A 27,051-nucleotide genomic window follows, 5' to 3' on the forward strand; every position below is an offset into this window, starting at 1 on the left:
GACCACACTGCCTCAGGCAGCTTTCCTGCCATCTTTATTTCTCTCTTTCTCTCTCCCAACCTTTTTCTCTGTATCAAAATGCCTTTGTCTGCAAGTAACAGAAGGCCTGACTCAGCCTGGCTCCAATAATAGGACACCTATAAACTTATATAATTGGAAGTCCACAGTTACAGCAGGCTGTCGCTCCAGTGGCTCCAGCTCCATTTCTCTGAGGTTCCATCAGTGACACTCTGTGCCATGGCTTTATCCTCAGAGTACTTCTTTCTGATGGCAATGAACTGACTGTAACAGTTCCTTGCCTCCAACTCAGAGGAAGAATAGAGTTGCTTCCAGGAGCTTTGCCATAAGAATGAGGAATTTGTTTCCCAGAAGCCTCTAGCAAACATGTTCTCAAGCATCTCCTTGTGTCTCTGGCTTGCACTGGAACTCGTGCACATTCCTCGATCAATCCCCGGGGTAGAGTGTCTCTCTGAATGGCTTAGGTCTGCCTGTCCTTGAACCAGTCACTGTGTCAGGGAAGTGGGGTTGCCCTGATTGTCCCAGACCAGTGGTTCTCACAGTGTGGTCTCTGGAGCAGCAACAGTGGGATCACTTGGGAACCTGTTAGAAATACAGTTTTTCTGACCCCATCCAAGAAATTGTGGGGACCCACCCATCTGTGTTTTAATCAGTCCTCTAGGTGATTCTGATGCCTGTTAAAGTTTGAGAACCTCTGGCCAAGATATATCAGGATCCAGTCCTGGAGCTGCAGTCAGTCCCCTCAGATGTGACAGTGGAGGGAAGGGTGGTAGAATGGGTGTTTGGGGAGACGTCCATGGTGACCACTGCACCCTCATGGCACTCATCATAATTTATGATTAGCATTTGTTTGCATCGTTAGGTATGTAGAATCTCCGTCCCCCGCAGCACTCTAAACTCTGCAGTGACGGGCACTCTGTCTGGTTTACCACAGTAGCCTTAATGCCCAGTACAGGACCTGTGTGGTATATGGTAAGTGCTCAATGAGCTCTTGATGAGAAAATAATAAAAAGAAGGCATTCCTTGTGCCTCTCAGTTCTGTAATCGATTGGTTCTGTTCCATGTGTGCTTCTCTCACAGCTGGGGGTGATGGGTGTGTGCAAGCCTACCTCAACGGGCAGCCCTGCGAGGAGTCGCAGCTGAGCATGCTGGCCTGTTTCCTCGTCTACCACTCAGTGCCAGCCCCGCGACACCTGCCGTCTATAGGACTAGAAGGTAATTGCACATCTACATCCTCTTTTCAGTACCTGTATTACCCGCTGATGGGTTTAGTTTCTTGTTAGGAGGTGTTTCTAAACTGAGTTATTTTCTCCAGTTAGGTTTTTGGCTTCATTCATGTTTGGGTGTTATTGTTGAGAACTTTTTCTGGAAGAAAAAAAAAAAACCCCAAACTATCCGAATATTACACATGCATAAACCTTTATTTACGCTCAGAGGAGGATGGATTCTTCACAGGGCCCCAGATACCAGTATATACTAATAAACGAAATGTTCGTATTCTTTTTCTCTGTTAATTGATTTTTATTAAAGTTATTTTTCTGTATTTTTTGGGTTTTCAGTTTGGATTTTTTTAAAACATAATATTTCTAATATTATAAAGCTTTGAAATGAACAGGTACCTAATTTTGTATGTATTGACATTTGATTGTTTTCATAATAGAGAGTTTAAAATCTTAGCATCTAACTGTATTTTTCAGAATATGTAATCAGATACAAAATTTGTCCATTTAATCATTTAAACTTGAGTTTAATGATATTACTGATTTATAGCTGCTTTGAAAACCTCAGATGAAAATGCACTGTTTAGAGACTTCTGTTGCATTATGGCCACAGTGGAATTGCTCGCATTAGACTGACTCTTCCTACAAAAGCAAATATAAAAGTGAACAAACTACATAAAGTTTAAAGGAATTGGTGGCAACCATAGTGACCAGACTTGATTGAGAGACAAGAATTCCTGAGAGAAGGGACTCATTTGAGGAGCTCCATATTTACTCTGGCTTTCTCCCAGAGGCATTTGTCAATTCATTACAAGAAGTAGAGTCCCAGCAAAAAGCAGCAGTGCTACTGGGCAGAGGAGCCAGAGGTTGGATTAATGATTGCCCAGGACTAGAACTTGAGGAGCAAAATCACAGATAGGAGGGGACAAGAGGAATAATAACTCAAAAACCTGGACACACTCTTCCCTTGAGGCATTTGCCAAATCTTAACCTACACATGCGCAGGATAAAACTTCAAGAAATCTAGCAGAAACCAGGAGGCTAAAAATGTGGGCAACGATTCCAACAACAGCATAGAGCCAAGGAGACAAAGGGCGGTACTCAAGGCCTGCCAATCCCAGACATTCACATGAAACAGTAGCAGGGCCAAGCCCTAGCAGGAAAGGTAACACTGAAACACGCCAGACCTAAAATTAGCCTAGAGCAGAATTGAGGAGATCTGCTTGCATGCTACCTCCCTGATAGAAGAAAAATTAACCTGTATAGGAGGAAGAAAATGTCTTAAACTTCTACAGTTTTTAATTCATAGTATCAGTGTTGAATCAAAATTAAAAGACATAATAGGAATAAAAGGTAGAAGAAACAGACTTGTATGTGATCCAGATATTGGAGTTATCAGACTTCCATAACTCCAGTATCTGGAGTTACTATGACTAATAAATGACTAATATTTCCAGGAAAATAGAGGAAAAGATACAGAATTTCACCAGAAATCTGGAATCAGTGAGAGTTAAATGGAAATTCTAAAACTGAAAAATATAACTAAAATTAAGAATTCAGTATATAGGGAATTCCCTGGTAGTTCAGTTCTTAGGATTCCATGCTTTCACTGCCCAGGGCCCAGGTTTGATCCCTGGTCGGGAAACTAAGATCCTGTAAGCTGTGTGGGTGCAGCAAAAAAAAAAAAAAAAAAAAAAAAGAAAAAAAAGAAAAAAGAATTCAGTGTGTAGATTAATTAACATATTAGACACAGCAGATAAATGAACTGCAAGACAGTGTGTAGAAAATAAACAGATTGAAGCACAGAGAGAAAAATGAATGGAAAATTCAGAAAAGAGAGATGTGGAACACGGTGAAGAAGTCGAACATGCATGTAGTTGAGATCCCAGAATATGAGGAGAGAGAACGTGAGATAGAAGCCGTATTTAAAGAGACAGAGGCTAAGAATTTTGAAAAATGGATGATGAACATCAACCTACAGTGACCCCTGAGCAAGATAAATACAAAGAAAACCACACCTAGTTGCATAAAAGTCAAGGTACTAAAAATAAAAGAAGAAAAAAAATTAAAACATAGATCTCCTTTTTCATCCAGGATGGAGTAACAGAGATCTGATTTACTATCCTGCCTGAAAAAAGAAAACAAAAACAACACAAAATAAACAAGCTGAAAAAACAACAAAGAAAACTGGCCACTGCATATGAAACAATGGCTTTTGAGACGTATATCGGGCAATGAAGAAGAGTGATCCCTGAGAGATGAGAAACAAATGACATAAGCCCTGTGATTGGCCCTAAAAAGCTAACAGCCTTGAGAGTTTCCAGACTGTGAAGGAGGGAGAGGGAACCCAGGAAGAGCCTGGAAGACTCCTTCAGTTGAGGTGATGGAACTGAGAGTACAGGGAGCCAAAGGAGCTAGAGTTTACATGATGGAGTGCCAGAGAGGAGAGAGCTGCACACAGAGAATGCCAGATGTCTGCAGAGGGTCCCCCTCAAATATCAGAAGAGTCCTTACTAATTAGCACATGCATGTGAAGAAGTTTCCCAAGGCTGAGGGAAGAACTGTCCTAATGGATTAGAGAGAACCAGTTTGCACAGGTTCAGGAACAGTGTCTGTTCCCACAATTTCACAATTTAAGGGGCTGTACTCAATGTGGTCTTGCCTCAATGATGGGAAATATTTAGCCCTAGACTAAACAGATTAAACAGAAATATTTAGCCTTAGACTAAAATATTTTAGCCCACCTTAAAAATCTTAAAAGCACGACACAAAAGGATCAAACTGCTTTTCAAGTAATATAACTATATCCTGAAAGCTCAAGAATACAGAAATACGAAAATATCCAGCACCCATGGTAAAATTCATGATGTCTGGCATACAAAGAAGCAGGAAAATACAGCCTATAATGAAGGAGGTGAGAAATCAATTACAACTGACCTGGAATTGACATGGATGTTAGCAGACAAGGACATTAAGACAGTTATTATAACTCAGTTCCATGTAACATTATTCCATATTTCAGAACATTAAGAGTTATGGAAATATAAAAAGAATAACTGAACTTTTAGAGATGAAAACTATAATTCTGAGAAAAAACACACTGAATGGGATTAATAGCAGATTAGACATTGCAGAATAAAAAAAAATACTGAGTTTGAAGACATAGCATTAGAAACTATCCAAAATGAAATGCAAAAAGAAAAAAATTAAAAAAAAAAAAGGAACAGAGCATTAAAAATGGAGTAAGCTCTGGGACTTAAAGGACCCAATTTACATGAGATTGGAGTCCCTGAAGAAGAGAAAAATGGGGGAGAGGGACAGAAAAAAATACTCGAAGAAATAATGGGTGGAAAATTTACAAGTTTAATGAAAACTGAGGTCCACAGTTGCAAGAAGTTCAATGAATCCCAAGCCTGAGAAACATGAAGAAAGTTGCACCAAAGCACATAATAACCAAATTGCCTAAAACTAATGATAAAAAGTCTTCCAAGCAGCCAGAGGAAAAAGACATGTTACAGAGAAAAAAATAAGAGTGATAGCATATTTTTCATAGGAAACAATGCAAGTGATAAATTAGTGGAGTAACATCTGTAAAGGACTCAAAGGAAAACCACTATCTAGTTAGAATTTTATACCCAGCAAAAATATCTTTCAAAAAAAAAAAAAGACCATGAAATAAAGCCTTTTTCAGACACACAAAAGCTGAGGCAATTCATCAACAGCAGACCCACACTACTGGAAATGTTACAGTAAGTCCTTGAGGAAGAAGGAAAATAATGTCAGACTGAAATATGGATCTACACAAAGGAATGAAGAGCATTGGAGATGGTAACTACATGGGTATATACATAAGGTTTGTTTCTTTTAAAAATACTTTTTAAAGATAATTGACTTATAAAAATAATAAAAATGTACTATGGGGTTTATAAAATCTGAAAAGCAAAATGTATGACAATAATAGCTCAGAGGCTGGGCAGGGAGAAATGGAATTACAGCCATAAGGCCCTTATACTACCTGTGAAGAGGTATAATCTTACTTGAAGGTAATCTGTGATAGAGATGATACTATAAAGCAACCACTAAGATAAGAAAAGAGTTAGAGCCAATAAGCAATAAAGGAGCTATAGGGGAATCATAAAAAGTACTCAGTCCAAGAGAGAGGAAAAGAGGAAAAGGGGGAACCAGAGAACAGACAGAGAAAATAGAAAACAAATGGCAAGATGATACATTTAAACCTAACCATAGTGATAAGTCACATTAAGTCTAAATGGTCTGGGGACTTCCCTGGTTGTCCAGTGGTTAGGACTCTGTGCTTCCACTGCAGTGGGTGAGGGTTCAATCCTTGGTCAGGGAACTAAGATCCCTCATGCCGTGTGTTGTGGCCAAAAAAAAAAGAGTCTAAATGGTCTGTTAGAGTCCACAGTGTATCAGAACATTGGAGATGTTTTCCATAGCTCATATGTATTTGTTCTCTGTCTTTGAGTTTTAGCAAGGTCTTGGGAACACTGTGGATAACAATTAAATAGGAAATCTCTTAATTCCTGTTGAGGTTTATTAAACACATTTAATTCACAGATTACTGGCAGAGTCGATAAAAGGAAATACTGAAGAGCAATAGTTGCTTTCTTCATATTTTGTGCAGCATTACAACTCTTTCTTGTGTTAGTTATGCCTTTATCAGAAAGCCACTCGATTCGTATCATGAGACTCTTCTCTGTCTGTCTTCATGGGATCATATGACCCACCTGTACACTCTGCTGTCTGCGTGTCTACTAGGATGCTTGTTGTGGCTTAGAGACTCATCGGGATCATGTATGTGTATATGTTGGGGCTGAGGAAAGGGAACTGTGGACAGTGGCATGTGGTGAGGATGGAGGCAAAGAGGAAGATGATGCTTAATAGAATTTGCAGGTCATACACTCACTGCGTCCCCTTAGAGCAGTGGTTCTTTTTTTTTTTTTTTTTTTTTTTTTTTTTTTGCGGTATGCGGGCCTCTCACAGTTGTGGCCTCTCCCGTTGCGGAGCACTGGCTCCGGACACGCAGGCTCAGCGGCCATGGCTCACGGGCCCAGCCGCTCCACGGCATGTGGGATCTTCCCAGACCGGGGCACGAACCTGTGTCCCCTGCATCGGCAGGCGGACTCTCAACCACAGCGCCACCAGGGAAGCCCAGAGCAGTGGTTCTTGACCTTGGCTGCACATCAGAATCGCCGGGGCAGCTTTCAGAGCTCCAGATCCCAGGCTGTACTCCACATAAATTACATCAGACTCTGTTGGACCAAGGTTGGGAACCGTTGCTTGTTAGAGGAAGAGGCTTTAGATTAACTTCTCTGTTACTCATTTTGAGCCTGTGTCTTTTTTTTTTAGGTAAATTATTAAGTGCATGGATTATGGTAATTGAGGATAGATGGGAACATTTATTAATTATATTTAAGTAATATATGTATTTAAACAGTATTAATAGTTTCACATATGGTTACAGGTCAGTTTCTGAAGTACAGAATGGATAAATTAAAATTTTATATCAAATCATACCCTATAGTGCATTAGGGAAATTCATAGTTTAAATATTATCTTTCAGTAATTGTTTTCAAATGGAAGAACGCCAGCTTGAAATGTGATTATGTGTCTGAAGCTTCTTTGAAAGAGGATGTGTCGCTGAATCTATTTAGATGCGTGACCCCTTCCCTCCCATTGCATTTCTTTAGGGAGCACAAGCTTCGCAGAACTGCTCTTCACATTTAAACAGCTGAAGGTGCCGGTGCGCGCTTTGCTGAGATTGGCTCCTTTGCTTCTTGGAAACCCACAGCCAATGCTTATGTGATCATGTCTGGTGGTAAGCCTACCCTGAAACGTGACTTCTGCACAAAAGCGTGACCATACAACAAAGCTAAAGAAACCTTTATAAGTTTTATAATATAACTGGGGGGGGGGCGGGGAATGAGCTGCACAAACCTCAATGCATTTTAAAATCAAGGGTTTTAAATATCCCAGAGACTGTTGCTATTGGCATTAACATTATAAGAATATAAAAATGAGTGAAAATTTACTTTTGTAAATAAAATTTTTTGGTTTGTTTTCAAAACTCTTGATGATTACTTTAGTTTGGGGTTTCAGAGAGTAGAGCAGTGGGGGCTGAGATGGATATTAGTTTTTGAAATCTTTCAAAAAGATTTCAGGTGATTCAGGTGAAGTGACTTTATGCTCAGAAATGCAAAGTTTTTAAAGAAGCTCTGTCATATAGTTTTACTTTCTGCAGCAATGAAGGGCTTTTAGCATTTCCTAAGGTGTCACCATAGTTTTGTCTAAAGTAAGTTCGTACATCCTGTGACAGTGCCAGGCACCCTCATAGTATGATGGATCATCTTAAACAGGAGGAGATTTATACCCTAATGAAGAATTACCCAACATGAAGCCTGCTCTAAATAGAAAAAATAAGAAATTTCCACTACAGAGAGGTCTTCAGAAATTATATTTTAAAATAAAAGTTCAGGGGTTTCCCTGGTGGCGCAGTGGTTAAGAATCCACCTGCCAATGCAGGGGACACAGGTTCGAGCCCTGGTCCAGGAAGATCCCACATGCCGCGGAGCAACTAAGCCCGTGCGCCACAACTACTGAAGCCCGTGCGCCTAGAGCCCGTGCTCCACAACAAGAGAAGCCACGGCAATGAGAAGCCCGTGCACCACGACGAAGAGTAGCCCATGCTCGCCGCAAGTAGAGAAAAGCCCGCTCGCAGCAACGAAGACCCAACACAGCCAAAAATAAAATAAATGAAATAAAATAAATAAATTTATTTTTTAAAAAAAGTTCATTTTCACCCAGGATTTAGAGAACATACGTCTGTATCAAGTTTCTGGACCGGATGCTGAGGAAGGGGATTCGTATAAAGGTGTCTGCAGCTTCAGGTTTCCAGTCCAGGAAGAAGGTGGCTCTCTGCTGTCCAGATACTGATGTGCCCTCTGTCTCCTAAATGGCCGGTGGGACCGTAAACTGCTCGAAGCTGCAAGGTCCATCCAGTGATTTCACGTTTCCACACCCTGAATTGTGGGGTTTAGCTTTAAAAGTAAAAATGAAAGCAAATAGAAATGTTTCCATTGAGAGTTTGACAAAAACCCATGTGGTGTTTGCTCCTGCAGAGGGGGCTTGCGTCCGGAAGGCGTGCATCAGTGGTTCTCTTCAGACCTTCACTGTTCCACCTGTGTGCCCGCCCTGGGACTTGCCCCTGTGTGCGAAGCATAGGCAAGGTGGCTGATAGGGAGGGTGAAATGTGCTTCCTTCACACTTAAAGAGTTTTTTCTTCTAATTAAAAATAAAAGAAAAAAATTAAAATGGTAGATTATAGAAATTCCATTTGAATCAGGGTATAGAGAACTCAGCATTGGGCAGCTGTTGCTGTCTTCACTCTCAATTGTTTATAACTTATAATCTTTTCTGTGATTGAAGAATGACTTGAGTTATTTGCACACGTATGAACTCTCGTGTACGAAGGAGAACAGTCATTGGAATGTTGTCAACAAAAGCAAAAATCAGGCTTTATAAGGGAGAGAACAGGATGGAAGATTGCAGATGGTCTGGAAACAGCATTGTCTTTATATTTGGGGCCTCCCGAGGAGCACAGATGATGTTCTGGACAGTCTGCTCCCGAGCAAACACGTTAGGATCATCGGAGAAGTCAATGCCAGCTCTTTGTGGGCTCTCAAAAAATCTTGGGAGTATGGCTCTCACCATCCAGAACGTTTTAGCCTCCTCACAGCCATGGCAGGGAAGAGCTGGGGAAACGCGTCCAGCTTTGAGTGTTTTGGCCCAGAAGTGGCCTATGTCACTTCTGGCTGCAGCCTGTTGGCATGAATTAAATTGCTCCACCTTGTACGTGTTCTTTCACAAAGGGGAGAACTAGACACTGGTGAGTGCTGGTAATGTCTGTCACGGTATGATTCCTCACCTGTCCATCCATCTTCTCTGCTTGCACAGATGGAATTGCATGTCATTGCCTCCATAGATGGACATGGTTAAAGAGACAGCATAGTCACACACACACTCAGGTTATTACTGTTTCCCCGACGGATGCTGACATCTGTGTTCCTCGCTCGAGTGTCTTCCAGAGGAGTGAAGGCATGAACTTGTGGGAAGCTCTGAGGCATAGACGCCAGGCCTTAGCCGCAGGACACCATTGGTGTAAGCCTCGCAGAACTTCTCCTTGGTGCTGCGTAATCTTACTTGAATAAGGCCGCTTTCTCACCCTTTGTCTAGAAACCAGCTGACTTCACAGCATATGGAGAGGGGCATGTCCCAGCTTAGGGGATCTCCTGACATCCTACAGGAAGCAGAAAGGAGGGGGGCTCGCATCTCTCAGCCTGGTGGTCAGTGTGCAAACACGCTTGGTGGGAGGCCGGCGAGCCTGCTGGGCTGTAGACAGGCCCGAGCATGGGAGCCAGCATTGGACTGGAAGCCAGAACCTGTGGGAGCCGAGGCAGGAGTTGTCAGAGGAATGGACTTGTGACGATTCCAAGGGAAGCACATGCCAAAGCCCGGTCTGAGCGACCGGAATAGGCCAGGCCGGGAGAGGATGTTGGGAACTGGGTGAAACTGAAGGCCGTGGACCAATCTGAGACCAAAGCAGGAAGACTTTGGCGCCTCCTTCATACACGGTTGGGGGCCTCTCTTCTGGGTTCCCCATCCTCATACTGACCAAATTTTGGGGAAAATGCCTCACTGTATGGAGATCTCTCCAGTTAAACAATGGGGGAGGGGACAGGATTTGGTCACCTCTGTACCCCTGTGTCTGCAATTTCTAACCAGCAGTGGAAGGAAGCAGAGGTGAGGTCGGAAAAGCACCCCCTCCACGTGGAGGCCTCTGTCAGCACTTACTGCACCTGGCAGATACCCACACTGGTTCCAAAGCTTCCCAGGTGACTGTTTTCCTGCTTCCAAGGCCAGGTTCCCCCTACTCCAAAATACACTGGTTGCTTCTCATTACAGTCACAAGCTTCCGAAAAGTCTTTTTCAATAAAAGAAGAGCCCCTAAAACCACATCCTTGATTTCTGCCTGTGGATAAGGAAGACTTGCCTGTTCTCCATCCTCTTGCTTTGCTCCATCTTATGTTCTTGAGTGAAAGTGAGGCTGGGATGGAAAGTGGGGGCTGCTCAGAGGGCAGGACTTTCAGGCCCCAGACGAGGGGAACCCATCTATCAGGCAGCTGCACCAGAAGCTCCCTCAGGTGGCATCTCGTCCTGCCCCTCGTTCTACAGCTGAGACCCGGAGGCTCAGGGAGGGGTGGCTGGCCCAAGTCCGCACCGCTCCCCATCGCAGCCCAGAGCAGCCTGGGCGCCCAGACCACGCTGTTTCTACCCGAGAACCTGGTCCATTACTGCCTTTCTTCCTGGTCCAGTAGACCCTCAGGAAGAGGCCAGTTAAATGTAAGTTACAAGGACGTTGCACCAGGCAGAGTTTATGAACACCTTTAAAAAGCAGACACACGGACTCTTCCTTTCTCTGTGCATCTTTGGAAAAACAAAGGCCTTTGTGTAACTTCTTGGAATTAGAGTAATTGAATTAGCCTGTGTTGCTTTCTTGGTCATTACAACAACTATCTTAATTAAAAATTTTCTCCTTTAGCTGAGAATATTTCTTCCATGGTATATTAAAACATGAAGTAGGAAATTTAGGAAAAGAATTAATTTCATACTAAGCTCAATAAAAGCAATGAAAATCTGTAAATAAGCACACGTTCTTAATTTCCACTGCTTTTACTCCAGTACTCAGGTGTGAAGTGTCTCGCCTCGCCTCTGTAGTCAGTGGCGCCATCCTGAGTCTTATGCGCAGGTGCAGGGCCTTGGGACACTGTGGGCCGTGTGCTTTCAGAACCCAGACATGCCAGATGCTGATCTGTGGAGTCACGTTACTGAGGGACTCATCACAGGGACAGTGGTTGGAAGCTAGTTGGTGCTACTTGTTTTTCTTTCATTTGTGTTTATTTGTGTGCATATCTTTCACTTATCAAGAATATTTTAATTCTGCTTACTGTGCCACTTCAGAGATTAAGAAGATATTTTGGGCAAATGTGTATAACTCTGGAGTTGAAGGAAGAATCCTTAGCAAATCCCCTGTAATTAGCATCCCTGGCTGCAGTCTCCTGCCCCGTAAGATCTAGATGAGAGGAGCTCCAGCCCTCAGGCGATGAAATCTCTGCAGGTCCCCAGAGGAGGGCGCAGGTGCTGTCTGGTCACCTCCCTCCACACCCCCTCTGTTGCACTGGTTCACCTATAGGTCATCCCCTGTGCCCTGTGAGGGGCCTGGATGTCAACTCGGCGTCTTCACCACCTCCTCCTCTCTCCTTAGCCTCCACCTATGTTTCCCGTATGGGACCAGGTAAGAGTGTGCCGTTGGGAGGTGCTAGCGAGAGATGCCCAAGCAAGGCCGGGAGGTGGGAGAGGAGGCGAAGCTGTTATAGGCGGACACGAGGGCAGATGGTGCATACCGGGCAGCAGGGCGTTAATACCAGCTCTGCCCGGGGGCCCCGCCCTGGAGTTTCTGGAGGTTTGTTGGGGCTTCTTCATCCTGTGCTCCAAAAACGCCTCCATCTGCTTCTTTTTATCAACACCCTTTCTGCTTGGGTTCCTGAGCAGACCCTGTGATGCTGTGTGGGATGTAATGACCCAGATGTGAACACAGCCCGTCCCGAGTCCCCACCGCTTGTTCTCCCCTGGGCTTTGCTTATGGAGTTTCCAGGCCCTTGGTTGTCTCCCCTGAGCTCCCAGTGCTGTTCACTTGCCTTTTCCATTATCAGACACTCAGCTGTTCTCTGAAAGCCCCAACTGTCTCTGCAGTCCTGTAATCCTTGCACCAGCTCCCCCGAATGGCACCAGCCTCAGTGCTGCAGCAGCAGTGACCCCCCGAGTGGCCTTGGGTTTCCCCTAACATGCTGAGTGTTCTCTCTGACTAAAGGAAGAAGGGGCGACCTTTTAGCTGAGTAACTGGAACGCATTGGGGTTGGCCCCATTTGTGTCAGGCTTCCTGGGACGGAGTCACAGGTGTGTGGATGGAGACATAGTGTGGCCCATTGCCCAGTCCTGTTGGTTCTGGGTTTGCCCCTCAGCGGCCACCCTGAGGAGAGAAGCAACCCTTAGCCCAGCTGCTTCCACCTTGGCCTTCTGGGGCAGCACAGACTGGGTGTCACAGACTGAAAAGTACCGTGGTCGTTTGCTGCTCGAGGTTTTGAGGACTCGAGGAAAATGCTAAACCTTCATGGGATAGAGAGCGTTGAGCGACTGTATTGCTTCCTGGAAGGAGTCGGCTTTTTATAAGACTTGACTGTGAGGTTCCTGGGAAGCTTACCAGAAATTTCTTGGCAAAATGAGACGTTTCCAGGGGGAAAAAAAAGAGACGAAGAGCTAGATAGTTTCTGTCTGGCAAGTGCAGTGATTACCCAGTAATACTGTATAGTAGCTGCCCAGTAATAAAACTCCCTACCTAAAGGGGCTGTGCATATAGAGGGCCGTAAACCTGAACATCACTGAGCAAATCAAGCTGCAGTGGACCAGCCCCAGGCCCTGGGATGGCCTTTAATGCTGGACAGGTGCCCCCAGGGCCCCCCACCCCGACCCCAAAGACCTTCTTGGTCTCTCTGAAGGGTTTTGAGCCTTAATTTTCCTTTCCCTGGTGTAAAAATCCCAATTCCTACTCTCAGTTGAGCATGTCTGTTGGTGTAGCCCTCGCACCTCTGATGATTTAAGGAAAGCTCTTACAAACCACACAGCTGGGCTTTGCTTTGTGATTCAATCTGAAGATCCTTTTTAGTGTTGAGTTCAGATTTATTAATAATATGATCTAAGGTGTGTCTAGTTTTTATATTTCTGTATTTATGCTGCACTTCTTATATTTACTGTGTATCTTTGGTCTGTTTGCTCTCAAAATTTGCTGTATTCATGACTTTGGCAGTGAGGATGGCTCATGTTTTTGTGACTGCATTTAACACTAATACCTTTGTAGGATTCCATGAATCCCTCTTTTCCTTACCTCGGCTTCCACTGTCTTGTTTCCAGCTCTGATGGCACCCTGGCACCTCCCCACCTCTCCCCCAGGCAGCATTCATGAGCCCCTCCCTGCTCTCTCCCTTCTCTGAGTGTGAAGGTTGGGTTATTTCTGTAATGTCAGAGTGAACGATAGCATACGATTCCCCCCTTCTGTTCCCACTGTGTGTCAGCCTTAGATCGGCCCACTGATGTTCTCCATGCCTTCCCTCAGTCCTCCGGCTGACAGTTCCCACCTCTCCGTTGGGTAAGGCTGCTCTCCAGCAGGTTAGATGCGGACTTCCTCCTCTCTCCTCAGATGTTTCTCTCCTTCCTGTCTCTGCCTCTTTTCCTCACTACCTTCTAGTCGTTTCTTTGGGCTCTTCTCAGGTTCCTCCTCCTTGGTGGTCCAGGCCTCTTCCTGACTTTCTGTCCCTTCTCCCTTTGCCCATCCTCAGTCTCTGTGGAGGCTCCTGCTCTGGTCTCTTGTCTCCCTTGGGTGCCCCCCTCCATGTTACTGCTAGACCCTTTCAGAGTACTCAGAGGTCAGGGCCTTTGTCAGCTGACACCCACTGGAAGGCTGGGGGGCCATCGTGCCACTGGCTGGTTTCGACACCCCAGGTTCAGGCTGCCATGGTCCACGGGCCTGGGGAGAGCTGGAGGCCCAGTGCTGTCCCTCTACAGCTGCCTGGAGGCCCCGTGGTGGGGGAGGGAGAGGGGGGTGGGAGCTACAAGCAGAGAGAGAAAGTGAGATCAGAGTGGAAGGCAGACCCCCCAGCGAGGAAGCTGTCAGCACCACAGAACAAGGTGAGTGTAGGACAGGGGGTCCGGGAAAATCAGCTGTCACCCTCGTTGCTCTTATGTGTGACCAGATCCAAGAGGGGCCGCAGATGTTTTTCTTTCTTTCTTTTCCTTATTGTAGTAAAAACACTATTTTCTTTCGAATTTTGAGACTCCTGATTTATACAGTAGGAATATGTAGCCCTGACATATTCTTGGTCCTCAAATAAAAACCTAGGGGATGAATGAAACTTCATACCCAATTCGGTTTATCTCAGAACACACTTGCCCTGCTTTTCTCTCTCCTTTTCTTTCTCCTGGGGTCAGAATGGGCCCCTGCAATGAGGCAAAGGGCGGAGGGCTCAGCTCACAGGACTGTCCTAGTACAGCCGTCTGCCCAGGCAGGGGGTTCCTAATGCACTTCAGAGAAGGTCTCCCTCCACTTCAAGTAAATCCACACATAAAAACGAAATTTAAGCCAAGGAAAACAAATGCTAAAGCATGTGATGCTAGTCAGGTGATCGGTCTGTGCATGTGTCGTTTGTCACGGGCTTCCTCACAGCTCTGCATGTGTACTTGTTTCCTTATTATCCAGCGAGCTTATTTGTTCACAGACTAGAGAGCCCTAGGAGCTCCTTCCGTCCACGTGAGGCTAGACCCTGACACATACTACAGGGACCCAGCTCAGGGTAGCTTGCGTCAAGTGGGAGCAAAGCACACAAAACGTTTGATGACATGTTGGAGTTAGTTGTTTTTTTTTTTCCCAAGAGCCACCATGGTAATGGCTCCTTTTCCAGAAAAGATGACCTCAATGTTTTTCATGTATTTATATTTAAAAATCAACTCAGATCAAAACCCTGAAGAGGTTTTCATTCATTACTTAGATCAGCATTTCCAAGAGTTTTCCTAAAAAAAAAAAAAAAAGAAAAAAAAAAGGAATTGATATGCAGATTGGGACCTTGTATAGCATGGTAAATGATTCCATAGTTGAATCCATTTGGAGAGTTTTTGTATAAACACAGTAATTACTTTCTGTACCATGGGAGTTCGCAGAGCCCTTACTAGGCTAACAGTGCGTTAAGGGATGCAGTGGCACTTCCTCGTGACCACCAGCCCTGGAGGTGACTGCAGGGCACGGGGTGGGGTTGTCCCCACCACGAGGCCCAGTACTCACTTGGACCACCTGCAGCCCCTGCTCCATTCCTTGGGAACCTAGGGGACGCCCTGGCGCACCCGACTCCAGACCCAGTGATGTGGGTTCTGGGCCTGGATCTGAAAGGGAAGCACAGCAGGGTGAGCGCCTGGAGGAGGGGCCCAGCCCCTCCACCTCTGGGGTGCGCTCCCCGGCCCTCATCCCCGACAGACCTCCTCACACAAATCCGGGGTGACCCAGGCTCGGTGCTCCATTGCATGGAAGAATTCCACCTTCAACTTGAGGAACTCCTTGTAGAGGTCTGGCCAGTGGTCCCTGCCCAGCAGGAACTGGAAGATGCTCCGCTTGGATGTGGGGTTGTCCTCCTCCATGTCGGAGGCGATGTAGCTGCCATCAGAAAAGAGGGCTAGCTGGTCCCGGCCCCCACAAGGACTCAGGCGAGACAGTGGAGAGAGGCTGCTGAGGTCACCCTGGAGGAGCACCCGGGTCCACAGAGGGCAGGACCGTCCTCAGCACCAAGGCTGCTGGGCCCATGCTGTGCCCGGCCCAGGTCAAGGTTCTGGCTGTCACCATTTCCCTGGGACTTTCTACCTCGGGTCCCTCAGTCTCTGGGCAGCAAATGGTGTTTCCTGGCTATGTTCATTATCCCAGGACCTTCCTCCTTGCCTTCCCCTGCTCTGACCATGTGACCCCTTGAGGGCCTTGAACCACCACTGGGGGCCCTTAGGCATTGCTCACAGGGCCAGGAAGAAGTGGATCCTGTTGTAGAGGTGACCAGGCAGCCCGACACGGCCGAAGTACTCCACCACCATGGAGAGCAGGTACTGCGTGGAGACAGGGCAGGGGAGGGGCGGCCAGGGGTCGATGGCAGGGTCAGTGTCCTGAGCGGGCCATGCGCCCCACCCCCATCCAGAGGCCAGGTGGGAAAACCACCCAGGGTGGGCCTTGCTAAGGGACTCATGGCCCTTTGACATGTGGAGATGAGCTGATGGGAGGCCAGGGAGGAGATGCCCAAGGGCCGGGGCACCGACAGTGTGTCCTTTCTTCCTTTCTGGCACCAAGGGCGGGTCTCTCCAGGGCCTCTGCTCAGGCAGACACCTTGTCCTCCGTCCCCACCCCCAGGGGGTGGTGACACTGCAGACCCCTTGGTACCTCACTTCTAGTGCTGTGGGTACCTTGTCGGACACTTTCAGGAAAATATCAGCTTCCAGGAAGCTCTGGATAACAGGGTCCTCTGTAAAGGAAGGGAGACGTGATGAGGGCCTTGGAGCAGCCCTTCCGGGAGCAGCGAGCCTGGGGCTGTGGGACATTTCACAGGGAGGAGGAGAACTGGAAACTTCTCCCAGTTCCTCTGTTTCAGGAAGTAGAGTCAGCTCTCTTTCCCCAGGAAGGCTCAGAGCCTTAACAGGGACATAGCTGTTCCTTGCATTGACCCAGGGAGAGTGAGTCTCAACTGTGGGGCAGGGATTTTGCTATTGTTATTTAATCTTCAACACGTGGGTGGGTATGTGTGTTTCATAAAGAGATATGACCTGGTTCTCAAAGTTTAACATAACTTTCCTCGAGCCAAGGCTTGGGTGTGGCCTTGGGCCTCTGGGCACTGCATCCCTGTCACTTCATCGTACTGTGACTGGGCAACGCTTTCCTGCCCCACCTGATAACAGCACCCCATGTGGGCAGTGGAGAGTTCATGCCCTCCTGGGCGGGGGCGGGGGGCGCTGGGCATTCTACCCTCCTTCTCCTGGACCCCCTTCACTTCCTGCTGATAATGACCTGGCCTCCCCTGGCCCCAGCAGGCTCATCTGGGATTAGAGTTGTCCTTGGAGGTGCCATTTTCCAGTGATGGCCTGAGAATGCCAGGTCCTCCTTGTCTTTCACACCTTGCCCCGGACAATGACATTTACCCAGACGGGAGGATGGAGGGGTCATGGATCATTTCGCCCTCCCTGAGCCTTGTCCAGGCGGCCTGGCTCCCGGAAGGGCATTGCTTTCTGTGATGATGAAAATATTCTGTAGCTTGCTGTCCAGTACGGTAGCCATTAGCCATGTGTGGCTACTGAGCTTATGAAATGTGGCTGGTGAGAACCAGGAACTGAATTTCAGAAGTTTATTTTAACTCACGTAGAGTTAAATTTGAGTAACTGCATGTGGCTAGTGGGTGCTGCATTGGACAGTGTCAGCTCTGTGTCATCCCCCAACCTGCCGCACTCGGTCCTGCCTCTGGTCCTGGCATCACCTTCTCTGCAGACCTTCCCTGAGCATCTGTCACAAAGCTCTCCGACTCTTGCTCACAGCCCGTCTCTAGGTGTCATTGCCTTTTCCTTCTCTGCATTTGTACTGGCTGAGAGCAACTTACTTCTGTAATTTTTTTTGGTCTCCTCCCACTCTGAGCATAATGGCAGCGAGATCTAGTTTGTCCTTTCATCACTAATCTCTAAAATCTTAACTGGAGGGAATAAATGTGGGCAGGGGATTCCTCCCTTGATTTGTCCTAAAATGTCTTGATAATTGAACAGTCAACGGTGAGTCCTTTTTTCCCTTCTCCCTCCAAGAACTTGTCTCAGATGAAAACCCATCAGCACCGCAGTAGAACTGTGGAAACAGAGTGATCTGCTTCTGTGCCACCTGGACACCTCACAGCTCTGAGCCCCAGGGGGAGCTTTGGCTATGATCCCGGAGCCTCTGGGATCCTCGGTGTAAAGGGGACCTGACACTCCACTGGCTCAGAGCACAGACCCAGAAGCCGGTAGAAGGCCTCTTGGTCTTCTGGACGATAACTGGATCTTCTCTTGCTCATCCTGAGTTTCGTCCCGTCAACATGATCGACAGTCCACATGCTCCTCCTCTGACTGCTCTTCTTCCAGGACGTCAGCTCGGAGACAGCTTCCGAGGGGGTGGGGTTGGAGGCCAGGGGGCTGCTCTCCTGGGCGGCTGCAGGAACAAGGCTCTGTGTGAGCACAGACCTGACCCACCTGGGAGGTCCTGAGTCTTCCCTTGCAGCTCACCCTGAAGGTTGAACCCTGCCTCCTGAGGACAAGACAACAAATGGTTACTCAGCAGTAACTGATGTTCTGTTCAGGGCCGAGGAAGCTGAGGACACCACACCTCCCTTGACATACATCAGTCTCTTCCTCTTCTGGCCCCGCATCCTCCTGGTTCTCTGCTCAGAGACAGCCTCTGGAGGGGCAGAACTGGATGCCAGAGGGCTCCCATCCTGAGCAGCTGCCAGGAGAGAGGAAGGCCCCTGTGTGATCAGGGGAGGGACCCACCTGGGAAACACTGTGCTCTTCCCTTCTCACTCACCTTGAGTATGTTGCATGTGACATCTGAAGTGATAAGAATGACCATCACCCCCTTTGCACTTTGTCTATAAAGGAGGGTAGGAACTGAATTAATATTTACCTTTTTTTGCCAGGGAAAAACTGCTCTCCTGTGCCTCTTTCCATGGATCTTTCTGTCTGGGGGGCACCTCTATGGAGACAAATGTGAAACTCTCTGGTCATCGATGTCTTTAATAACTACAAAGGTGAACAAGATAGTGACCTCCGGTCTCACCCTGGACACCCTTTCCCCTGCCCTGCAGACCCACACCCATGAGAGTCCAGGGAAGAAGAAGTGATGCTGGAGCCATGATGATCTATCACCTTCATTCATTCAGAGAGCGGGGATGAGTGTGAATGACCACACACACCTGGCTTCCCTTCCATGCGCTGCTTTTCCTCTGACTTTTTTGTGGGGTCCTGTGGGCTTGCAGCAGTCTCTGAGGCAGCCGATGTGGAGCTCAGAGGGATAGTCTTGTCTTTTCTGGGTACAAAAAAATGGAAAGAAACCAACTTGATTCTGACCAGGCCATTTCTTTCCGCTTAACCTGCTTCTTGTGAGACCTAATAATAATTAAAATGGCAATAACATTAACTAACAGTAATTGCTTAGTAAACTTCAGATATTGATTCGTGCATTGGAATTACCTCATTCAATCCTTACAAGGAGGTGTGAGGTAAGGTGTATAACTTGCCTGTTTAGATGAGGAAATGCTGACCTAATTTGTCTAGGATTTGCTCCTTGACAGTGGCTAGAGCTCTTTGGACTTGGGATTAGAACTCGTGTCTGAGCGGTGCTCAGGGGAAGAAGGCTGGTGGCAGCCACAGTTGAGCCTCAGTCACATTTCCATTAGGGTTGAGCTGGGCCACCTTACACGCTTATGTCATCGGCTCTACCTAAATATCCCTGTGAACCACTATAAAGTTACAGCAATCCAACCTGGCAAAAATCTGACCAGAGTAGCCCAGGCCTGTCCGAAATGGCCCTGGAAGCTGATTGACCGGGGCTCTCAAGGTCGAGTTCTCTGTAGGGTGGCTTTACTGTCTCTCCTCCTTCCCCCATATTCATTTTGTTCTCCTTTTACCCACATCCCCTCCTGTTCTCTTTTCTCCCCAAACTCGAGACCTATTTGTATTCCTACTGCATCCCAGTCACTCATCTGGAGGTTCACAGGTGATCCCTTCCACATCCCCTGCGACAGCTTGGAGGAACATAGTTCAGGATCCAAGACTCACCTTAGTACAGAAGAGAGTGACGCCCCCCCCCCAAGTAAGCACCTGGAGGCTCCCTCAAGATCTAGGCCCTCACCCTTACCCAGAATGCAGCCTCACAACAGCGTGAGAAGAGCACTGACTGTAGCCAAGTGTTCGGGATTAAATGGCTTCCGAGATTCTGGAGCCCTTACTATGAGTCACTGATGACATCACACCATTCCACCAGAAACTGCTCTTTGGTTTATAAAAGGCTCTCAAGGAAAAGACTGTGGGCCTCAAGGAGGAAGGAGTTAGTGTCCCAGCCTGAACACTGGGATCACTTCCTCTTACCCCAGTATTACCTCTGAACCTCATCTTGTGTTTCATCTAACCAATTAATGGTTCCAAATGAAAGTGATTCATCCACATATCAAAAAATTGAGAAAATACAAAATTAAAAGTTGATTAATATTCATAGTAAAGTTATTAATGTAGTTTATTTGATATTTAATTATTTATTAAACATCTTTATTGGAGTATAATTGCTTTACAATGGTGTGTTAGTTTCTGCTTTATAACAAAGTGAATCAGCTATACATATATCCCCATATCTCCTCCCTCTTGCGTCTCCTTCCCAATGTAGTTTATTTTTACTCCCTTCTGATTTGTGTTTAACTGATTATATTGAGATTTTAAAAATTAACTTTTTCATTTTGAGATAATTGTAGATTCATAAATGCAGTTGTAAGTAATGACACATCCTATGTACCTTTCCCCAAATTTCCTTCAGTGGTACAAAGTTGAATATCTATAGCACAGTATCACAATAGGAAATTGGCATTGGTACAACCCATTGACCTTATTCAGATTTCTCCAGTTTTATATGCAACCACTTATGTGTGTATTTAGTTCTATGCAATTTTATCACATGTGTACACTCATGTACACCACCACCAAGGTACAGAACAGTTCTGTTATAAGGATCCTTCATGCTACTTTTTTATAGTATCTCCATCCACAACCCCTGGCAACCACTATTCTCTTCTTCTTCTATATAATTTTGTTATTTCAAAAATACATAAACGGAAACAGATAGTGTATAATCTTCTGATCTGGCTTTTATTTTTAATTTGCATAATTCCCTTGAGAACTGTTTAATTTGTTGCATAAATCAATAGTTTATCCCTTTTTATTGCTTAGTAGGAATCCATGGTTCTATGGTCAAGTGCATATTTAGTTTTGTAAGAATCTGCCGTACTCTTCTAGAGTGGCCCTATCATTTTACATCCCCGCCAGGAATGTTATCAGTGATCCACTTTCTCCACATCACTGTCAGCATTTGGGTTATCACTTTTTATTTTAACCATATCTCGTTGTGGCTTTAATTGGCACTTCCCTAATGATATTCCATAATGATATTGATTTCATGTGTTTATTTGCCATCTGATTATCCTCTTTGGTGAAATCTCTGTTCATGTTTTTTTCTAATTGCACTACTTCTTTGTTGTTGAGTTTTGAGAGCTTTTTATGTAGATCCCAGATACAAGTCCTTTGTAAGATACATGGTTTGCAAATATTTTCTCCCAGTCTATAGCGTATCTTTTAACACCCTCTTTTTTTTAACCATTTTTTTCTTCTGGTTTTATTGATATGTAATTGAGGTACAACACTGTATGAGTTTAAGGTGTACAGTATAACTACTTGACATACGTGTATATTGCAAAATGGTCCCCACAGTAAGTTTAGTTAACATTTATTACCTCATATAGTTACAGAAAAATGTTTTGCCTGTAATAAGAACTTTTAGGATTTACTTTCTTAGCACCTCTCAAGTACACCATACAGCAGTGTTAATTATATAGTCACCATGCTGTACGTCACATCCTCAGGACTTATTTCTTTTATAATTGGAAGTTTACAGCTTTCGACCACCTGCAACCATTTCACCCGCCCCCCCAGTCCCTGCCTCTGGTAACCATCCATCTGTTCTTTGTTTCTATCAGTTTTTTTAAAACTTTATTGAAGTATAGTTGATTTACAATGTTGTGTTAACTTCTGTACAGCAAAGTGATTCCGTTATACATACATATATATATATATATATACACGTACATATTCTTTTTCGTATTCTTTTCCATTATGGTATATCATGGGATATTGAATATAGTTCCCTGTGCTATGCAGTAGGAGGACCTTGTTGTTTATCCATCCTATATATAGTAGTTTGCATCTGCTAATCTCAACCTCCCAATCCATCCGTTCCCTACCCCCCTTCCCCCTTGGCAACCACAAGTCTGTTCTCTACGTCTGTGAGTCTGTTTCTGTTTCGTAGATAAGTTCATTTTTGTCATATTTTAGATTCCACATGTAAGTGATCTCATATGGTATTTGTGTCTTTCTGACATACTTTGCTTAGTATGATAATCTCTAGGTCCCTCCATGTTGCTGCAGACGGCATTATTTCATTCTTCTTTGTGGCTGAGTAACATTCCATTGTATATGTGTACCACATCCATTCATCTGTTGATGGACATTTAGGTTGCTTCCATGTCTTGGCTATTGTGAATAGTGCTGCTATGAACATAGGGGTGCGTGTATCTTTTTGAATTACAGTGTTATTCGGATATACGCCCAGGAGTTGGATAGTGGGATTGCTGAATCATATGGTAACTCTATTTTCAGTTTTTTGAGGAAACTCCATACTGTTTTCCATAGTGACTGCGTCAGTTTACATTCCCACCATCAGTGTAGGAAGGAGGGTTCCCTTTTCTCCACATCCTCTCCAGCATTTGTTATTTGTAGACTTTGTTTTTGTTTTGTGGGCTGTGCCGCATGGCACGTGGGATCTTAGTTCCCTGATCAGGGATCAAACCTGATCAGTGCCCTCTGCAGTGGAAGCACTGAGTCCTAACCACTGGACCACCAGGGAATTCCTATTTGTAGACCTTTTAATGATGGCCATTCTGACTGGTGTGAGGTGATACCTCATTGTAGTTTTGATTTGCATTTCTCTAATAATTAGCAATGTTGAACACCTTTTCATGTGCCTATTGGCCATCTGTATATCTTCTTTGGAGAAAATTCTATTTAGGTCTTCAGCCCATTTTTTGATTGGGTTGTTTTAAACTGCTTTATTGAGGTATGTTACATAATATTCACTCATTTTAAACATACAATTCAATGAATTTTAGTGTATTTACACAGAGTTCAACAATCATCACCACAATCTAATTTTGGAACATGTCCATCCCCCCAAAAGATCCCTCCCTCCTTGCAGTCACTCCCCATTCTCACCTCCAGCTCTAGGCAACCACTACTGCATGTCTGTTTTTTTTGTTTTTTTTTTTACTGGGGATTGGTAGAGAAATCAGTTTGAAAAAAATATTTCATTGCTAAAAGCCGTTTGAAATTTACTCACTTTAAGCTCTTTATTGATAAATGAGAAAACAGTGGCCCTGAAAGCACCAGGGTCTAGCCCAAGACCATACATAAGCACTACATGGCAGAGGCCAGATCCCTTGAAAAGCCTTCTTCCCACTGGGAACCTGGGTGCCAAGCTTCGGGGTGGAGTGACCGCAGGTTCTGCTGTGGTTCCCTCTGATTGGTGCCCCATGAGAAGTGCCCTGTGGGTTCCAGAGCTGAGGGATACGGGGGCGGCATCTTCTCCCTCCGAGACACTATTCCTGACTCTGGTTGGGTCTGTGGTCTCCACCCCTAATTCCAGCTCATTGAGGGGTTATCCTTGAAGCCCGGGCTGCCCTTCAGCTTGGTGGCTAGATTCCTGCTTCCTCCATTCTTCAGATTTCACACCAGATAAGTTTTCTCCTAGTGAGATGTGACTCTTGGAGGGCAATTTTTTTTTTTTCTTTTTTTTTTTTTTTTGTGCAGGGAGCGGGAAGTGTGGTGAAGGGAAAGGGAACAGGAGCTTCTTTATGGAGTCTCTGTATTCTGGAAATTTTTATGTCCTAGAAATCTCCAGCATACATGGGGTGGAGGGAGGCAAGTTTGGCATTGTCACTAGCGTGGACTGCACCACAGATGTCTTCTGGGACCAGTCAGCAGCACCACGGTGAAGCCAGCACAGAGCTGGAGGCCTAGAGGGTGCCAGAGGGCATCAGTCATGGGGAGTGGCTGTCACCCACCCCAGTTCCACATGTGGGCTTAGGCAGGGGATTCTTAACTCGCGGGAGTCCGGGTCTTACGATGTTTCAAAAGAAGCCAGAAATTAGATTTTTTTAATGTGAAATCTTCCAAATTTTAAGCAATGGCAACAAATTAAAAAATTTTGAATGCCATGTGGAGGGCACACAAGGACGCATCAGCTTCTGAGCCTGGCCAGGGGCTCTGCTCTTCAGGATTTAGCTCCGAGAACCGCTAGCAGGGGATCCCAGGGTGGGTGGGGGGATGGGGGGCTTGAGCGAGAGTATTCTCTCTCTTCTTTCATTTCCTCAGGCCATGTCTATGCAGGACTAAGTCCAAGGGGTCACGCTTTTCGTTTATTATTAATTAATTAATTTATTTTTGGCTGCACTGGGTCTTCGTTGCTGCGCGTGGGCTTTTCTCTAGTTGCGGCGAGCGGGGGCTACTCTTCGTTGCGGTGCGTGGGCTTCTTATTCCGGTGCCTTCTCTTGTTGCGGAGCACGGGCTCTAGAGCGCAGGCTCAGTAGTTGTGGCTCGCGGGCTCCAGAGCACAGGCTCAGTAGTTGTGGCGCATGGGCTCAGTAGCTCCACGGCATGTGGGATCTTCCTGGACCAGGGCTCGAACCCGTGTCCCCTGCACTGGCAGGCGGACTCTTTTTTTTTTTTTTTTTTTTTTTTTTTTTTTTTTTTATGCGTTACGCGGGCCTCTCACTGCTGTGGCCTCTCCCGTTGCGGAGGACAGGCTCCGGACGCGCAGGCTCAGCGGCCATGGCTCACGGGCCCAGCCGCTCCGCGGCATGTGGGATCCTCCCAGACCGGGGCACGAACCCGTGTCCCCCGCATCGGCAGGCGGACTCTCAACCACTGCGCCACCAGGGAAGCCCTGGCAGGCGGACTCTTAACCACTGCACCACCAGGGAAGTCCCTATGCTTTTCCTTTAAAACATTCCCTCTCTCAACTTGCCTGTGACTTGGGTGTTAAGTAGGCTGCTGATGGTCGTGGAGCTTCCTGGGATCATTCTGGAGGCAAGGGGAGGAGAGGTGTGTCCTCCCTGCCTCCCTTCCTGGTGGTGTCAGCTCTCCGAACTTGAGGGGGCAGGGGGAGGAGGCTATCTTGGTCTTCCAGTTAAGTGTTCACCTCTGTTTCCACCCTTCCTGTGATGAGAAGCTCTGCAAAGCTCGTTTCTTTTCCCGTGTGGTGGTAATGGTGGTGATGCTTGTGCTACCAGCCTCTGTATTCCCGTCTTTATGAGACTGCTAGCAGCGAAGTGCAGCTGGGCTCTGTCTCTGGCTGCTGATGCTGGGAAGATGTCTGTGGGTTTCCTCCACTCCCTCTTCTTTGATAGGGTGTGAGCTGCGAACCCACCTGGCTTTCTCTGTGGGTGTTGGTGTTGGTGGTAGGATGTTGGCTGTTCTTTCCACTGCGGGTTTGCCGCTGTGCGTCCAGGAGGGGGTCAGGAGGCTGACTCTTGCATGGCCTTTTGAAGAACACAGTAGAGACTTTACAGTTTTTTTGTGGAATGGACGCCAACATTCATGCTGGATAGAGGTCGCTGCTGTAGCTGCACGTTGAGAAGGCAACCAACTTTGCTGAGACACGCTGTCAGGGATTATGAGGGCATCCCCCCCACGCTCTCGGCTGACCAGGTCATATTCGATTACTGAAATTAGAGGAGGCCTTTGTTAGGGTTACACCGTCAGCAGCAGAGGAAAAACCATGAACTCAGATAGGTACAGCAGAGGATGAATGGAAACATATCCCGTGGGACTTGCTGTTTTCCCCGGTGTGGGTCTGGCGCTGCCCCCACACTGAGAGGCAGGTGTCCTAGATTCAATGTGAGTCACTCTGGGCGAGTTAGGTATGCCTGTGATTCTGAGGGTACAGTAGTATAAGAACCATGAACATACCTTTGTGAACTGCACAGCACCATGCGTGTACACGCACCATTCTCCCCGTAGGGACTAATGACTTTGAATAAAGATGTAGAACAAGTATAGAAGCCGCTGTTTAGACTAGGACGGTAATTTCTGTTCCTCAGCCTTAAAGCTGAGTAACCACATCTCACTCTGGAATGCGCCCAGGGACCCAGTACAATACTGTAAATTCATCTCTTGCAGTGGGTGGATGGTGTAAACCGGATGCTTTGACAAGATTTGGAGACTGTTTTAAATCGTGAACGGAGATATGTTGGATCCACCGGATGGTACTGAAGTCAAGGAGGAGAACTCCACAGACGGTGATCCCAAACCCCACAGCCGGCAGTCTCCTCGCTGTGCCGGGTACTCCCTGAGCACTGCCCTCAGATGACCAGAGCTTACGGAAGCGCTTGCAGCGTTGACCTGGATTGTGAAAGGTTTGGGGGAAACCTCTGTTTATTCTCAAGAATCTTGAATCACCCCTCCTCTCTCCCCTCCCCACTCTCTTGGTGCATCTGGGACTAACAGCTGTTAATGTATGATCCCCAGCGTGTGGGTGGAAGCCAAGTGGAGCAATCCTTTTTGGCCTGTGCATCTCTTGTCTCGCTTCTTCACTTAGCTGGGGTCTAACTGGAGTTCTTGATGAGACAAACCTGCTCTGAGCCTTTTTCTCAAAGAGCCCCTTTTGTACACTGGGTGCTCACCTTCTTCCATTGCAGGGAGAGGAGTAGCTTAGTTACTATCTTCTCAGCTGGGCAGCTAGAGGAAATACTCAGAGTTCCCAAGTAGAGGTGTCATGGATTTGGCTTTGAGAAAGAGCTTGGAATTGTTCTGCGTATTTTGGGAACATTTAGATAACATTTCCTATTACATCTTTTGAGAAATTTTCTTTGCTCTGAAGTTTACTTTATTTGATATGAATGTAGCCACTCTGTTTTCTTTTGACTGATGTTTACATAGCATATCTTTTTCCATTCTTTTATGTTCAACCTACCTCTATTGTTATATTTGTAAGTTCTCTTTTTTTTTTTTTTTTTTTTTTTTTTTTTTTTTTTTTGCGGTACGCGGGCCTCTCACTGTTGTGGCCTCTCCCGTTGCGGAGCACAGGCTCAGCGGCCATGGCTCACGGGCCCAGCCGCTCCGCAGCATGTGGGATCTTCCCGGACCGGGGCATGAACCCATGTTCCCTGCATCGTCAGGCGGACTCTCAACCACTGTGCCACCAGGGAAGCCGCTATTGTTATATTTGAAGTGAATTTCACGTAGACGGTATATGGTTGGGTCAAGTTTTCCAATGCAC

General features: G+C 46.2%; 1 protein-coding gene across 5 annotated transcripts in view; it reads left to right on the forward strand.

Moving 5' to 3' along the window:
• The window catches only part of ANAPC1 (anaphase promoting complex subunit 1), a 143,112-nt gene that overhangs the window by 96,016 nt on the left and 20,045 nt on the right, over window positions 1-27,051 (forward strand). For 2 of the 5 annotated variants that reach the window (XM_032652723.1, XM_032652721.1), the window contains exons 47-48: window positions 1,099-1,233; window positions 6,947-7,323. In XM_032652723.1, coding sequence (XP_032508614.1) covers window positions 1,099-1,233; window positions 6,947-7,062 — 251 coding nt within the window. In that variant the 3' untranslated portion in view covers window positions 7,063-7,323. Of the gene's footprint in view, window positions 1-1,098; window positions 1,234-6,946; window positions 7,324-8,060; window positions 8,316-25,952; window positions 26,736-27,051 lie in introns of those variants that run through there. The other 3 variants (XR_004352830.1, XM_032652724.1, XM_032652722.1) reach the window with 3 other exon arrangements.

This window comes from Phocoena sinus, chromosome 13 (genome assembly GCF_008692025.1).
Source record: "Phocoena sinus isolate mPhoSin1 chromosome 13, mPhoSin1.pri, whole genome shotgun sequence".
Classification (NCBI taxonomy): domain Eukaryota; kingdom Metazoa; phylum Chordata; class Mammalia; order Artiodactyla; family Phocoenidae; genus Phocoena; species Phocoena sinus.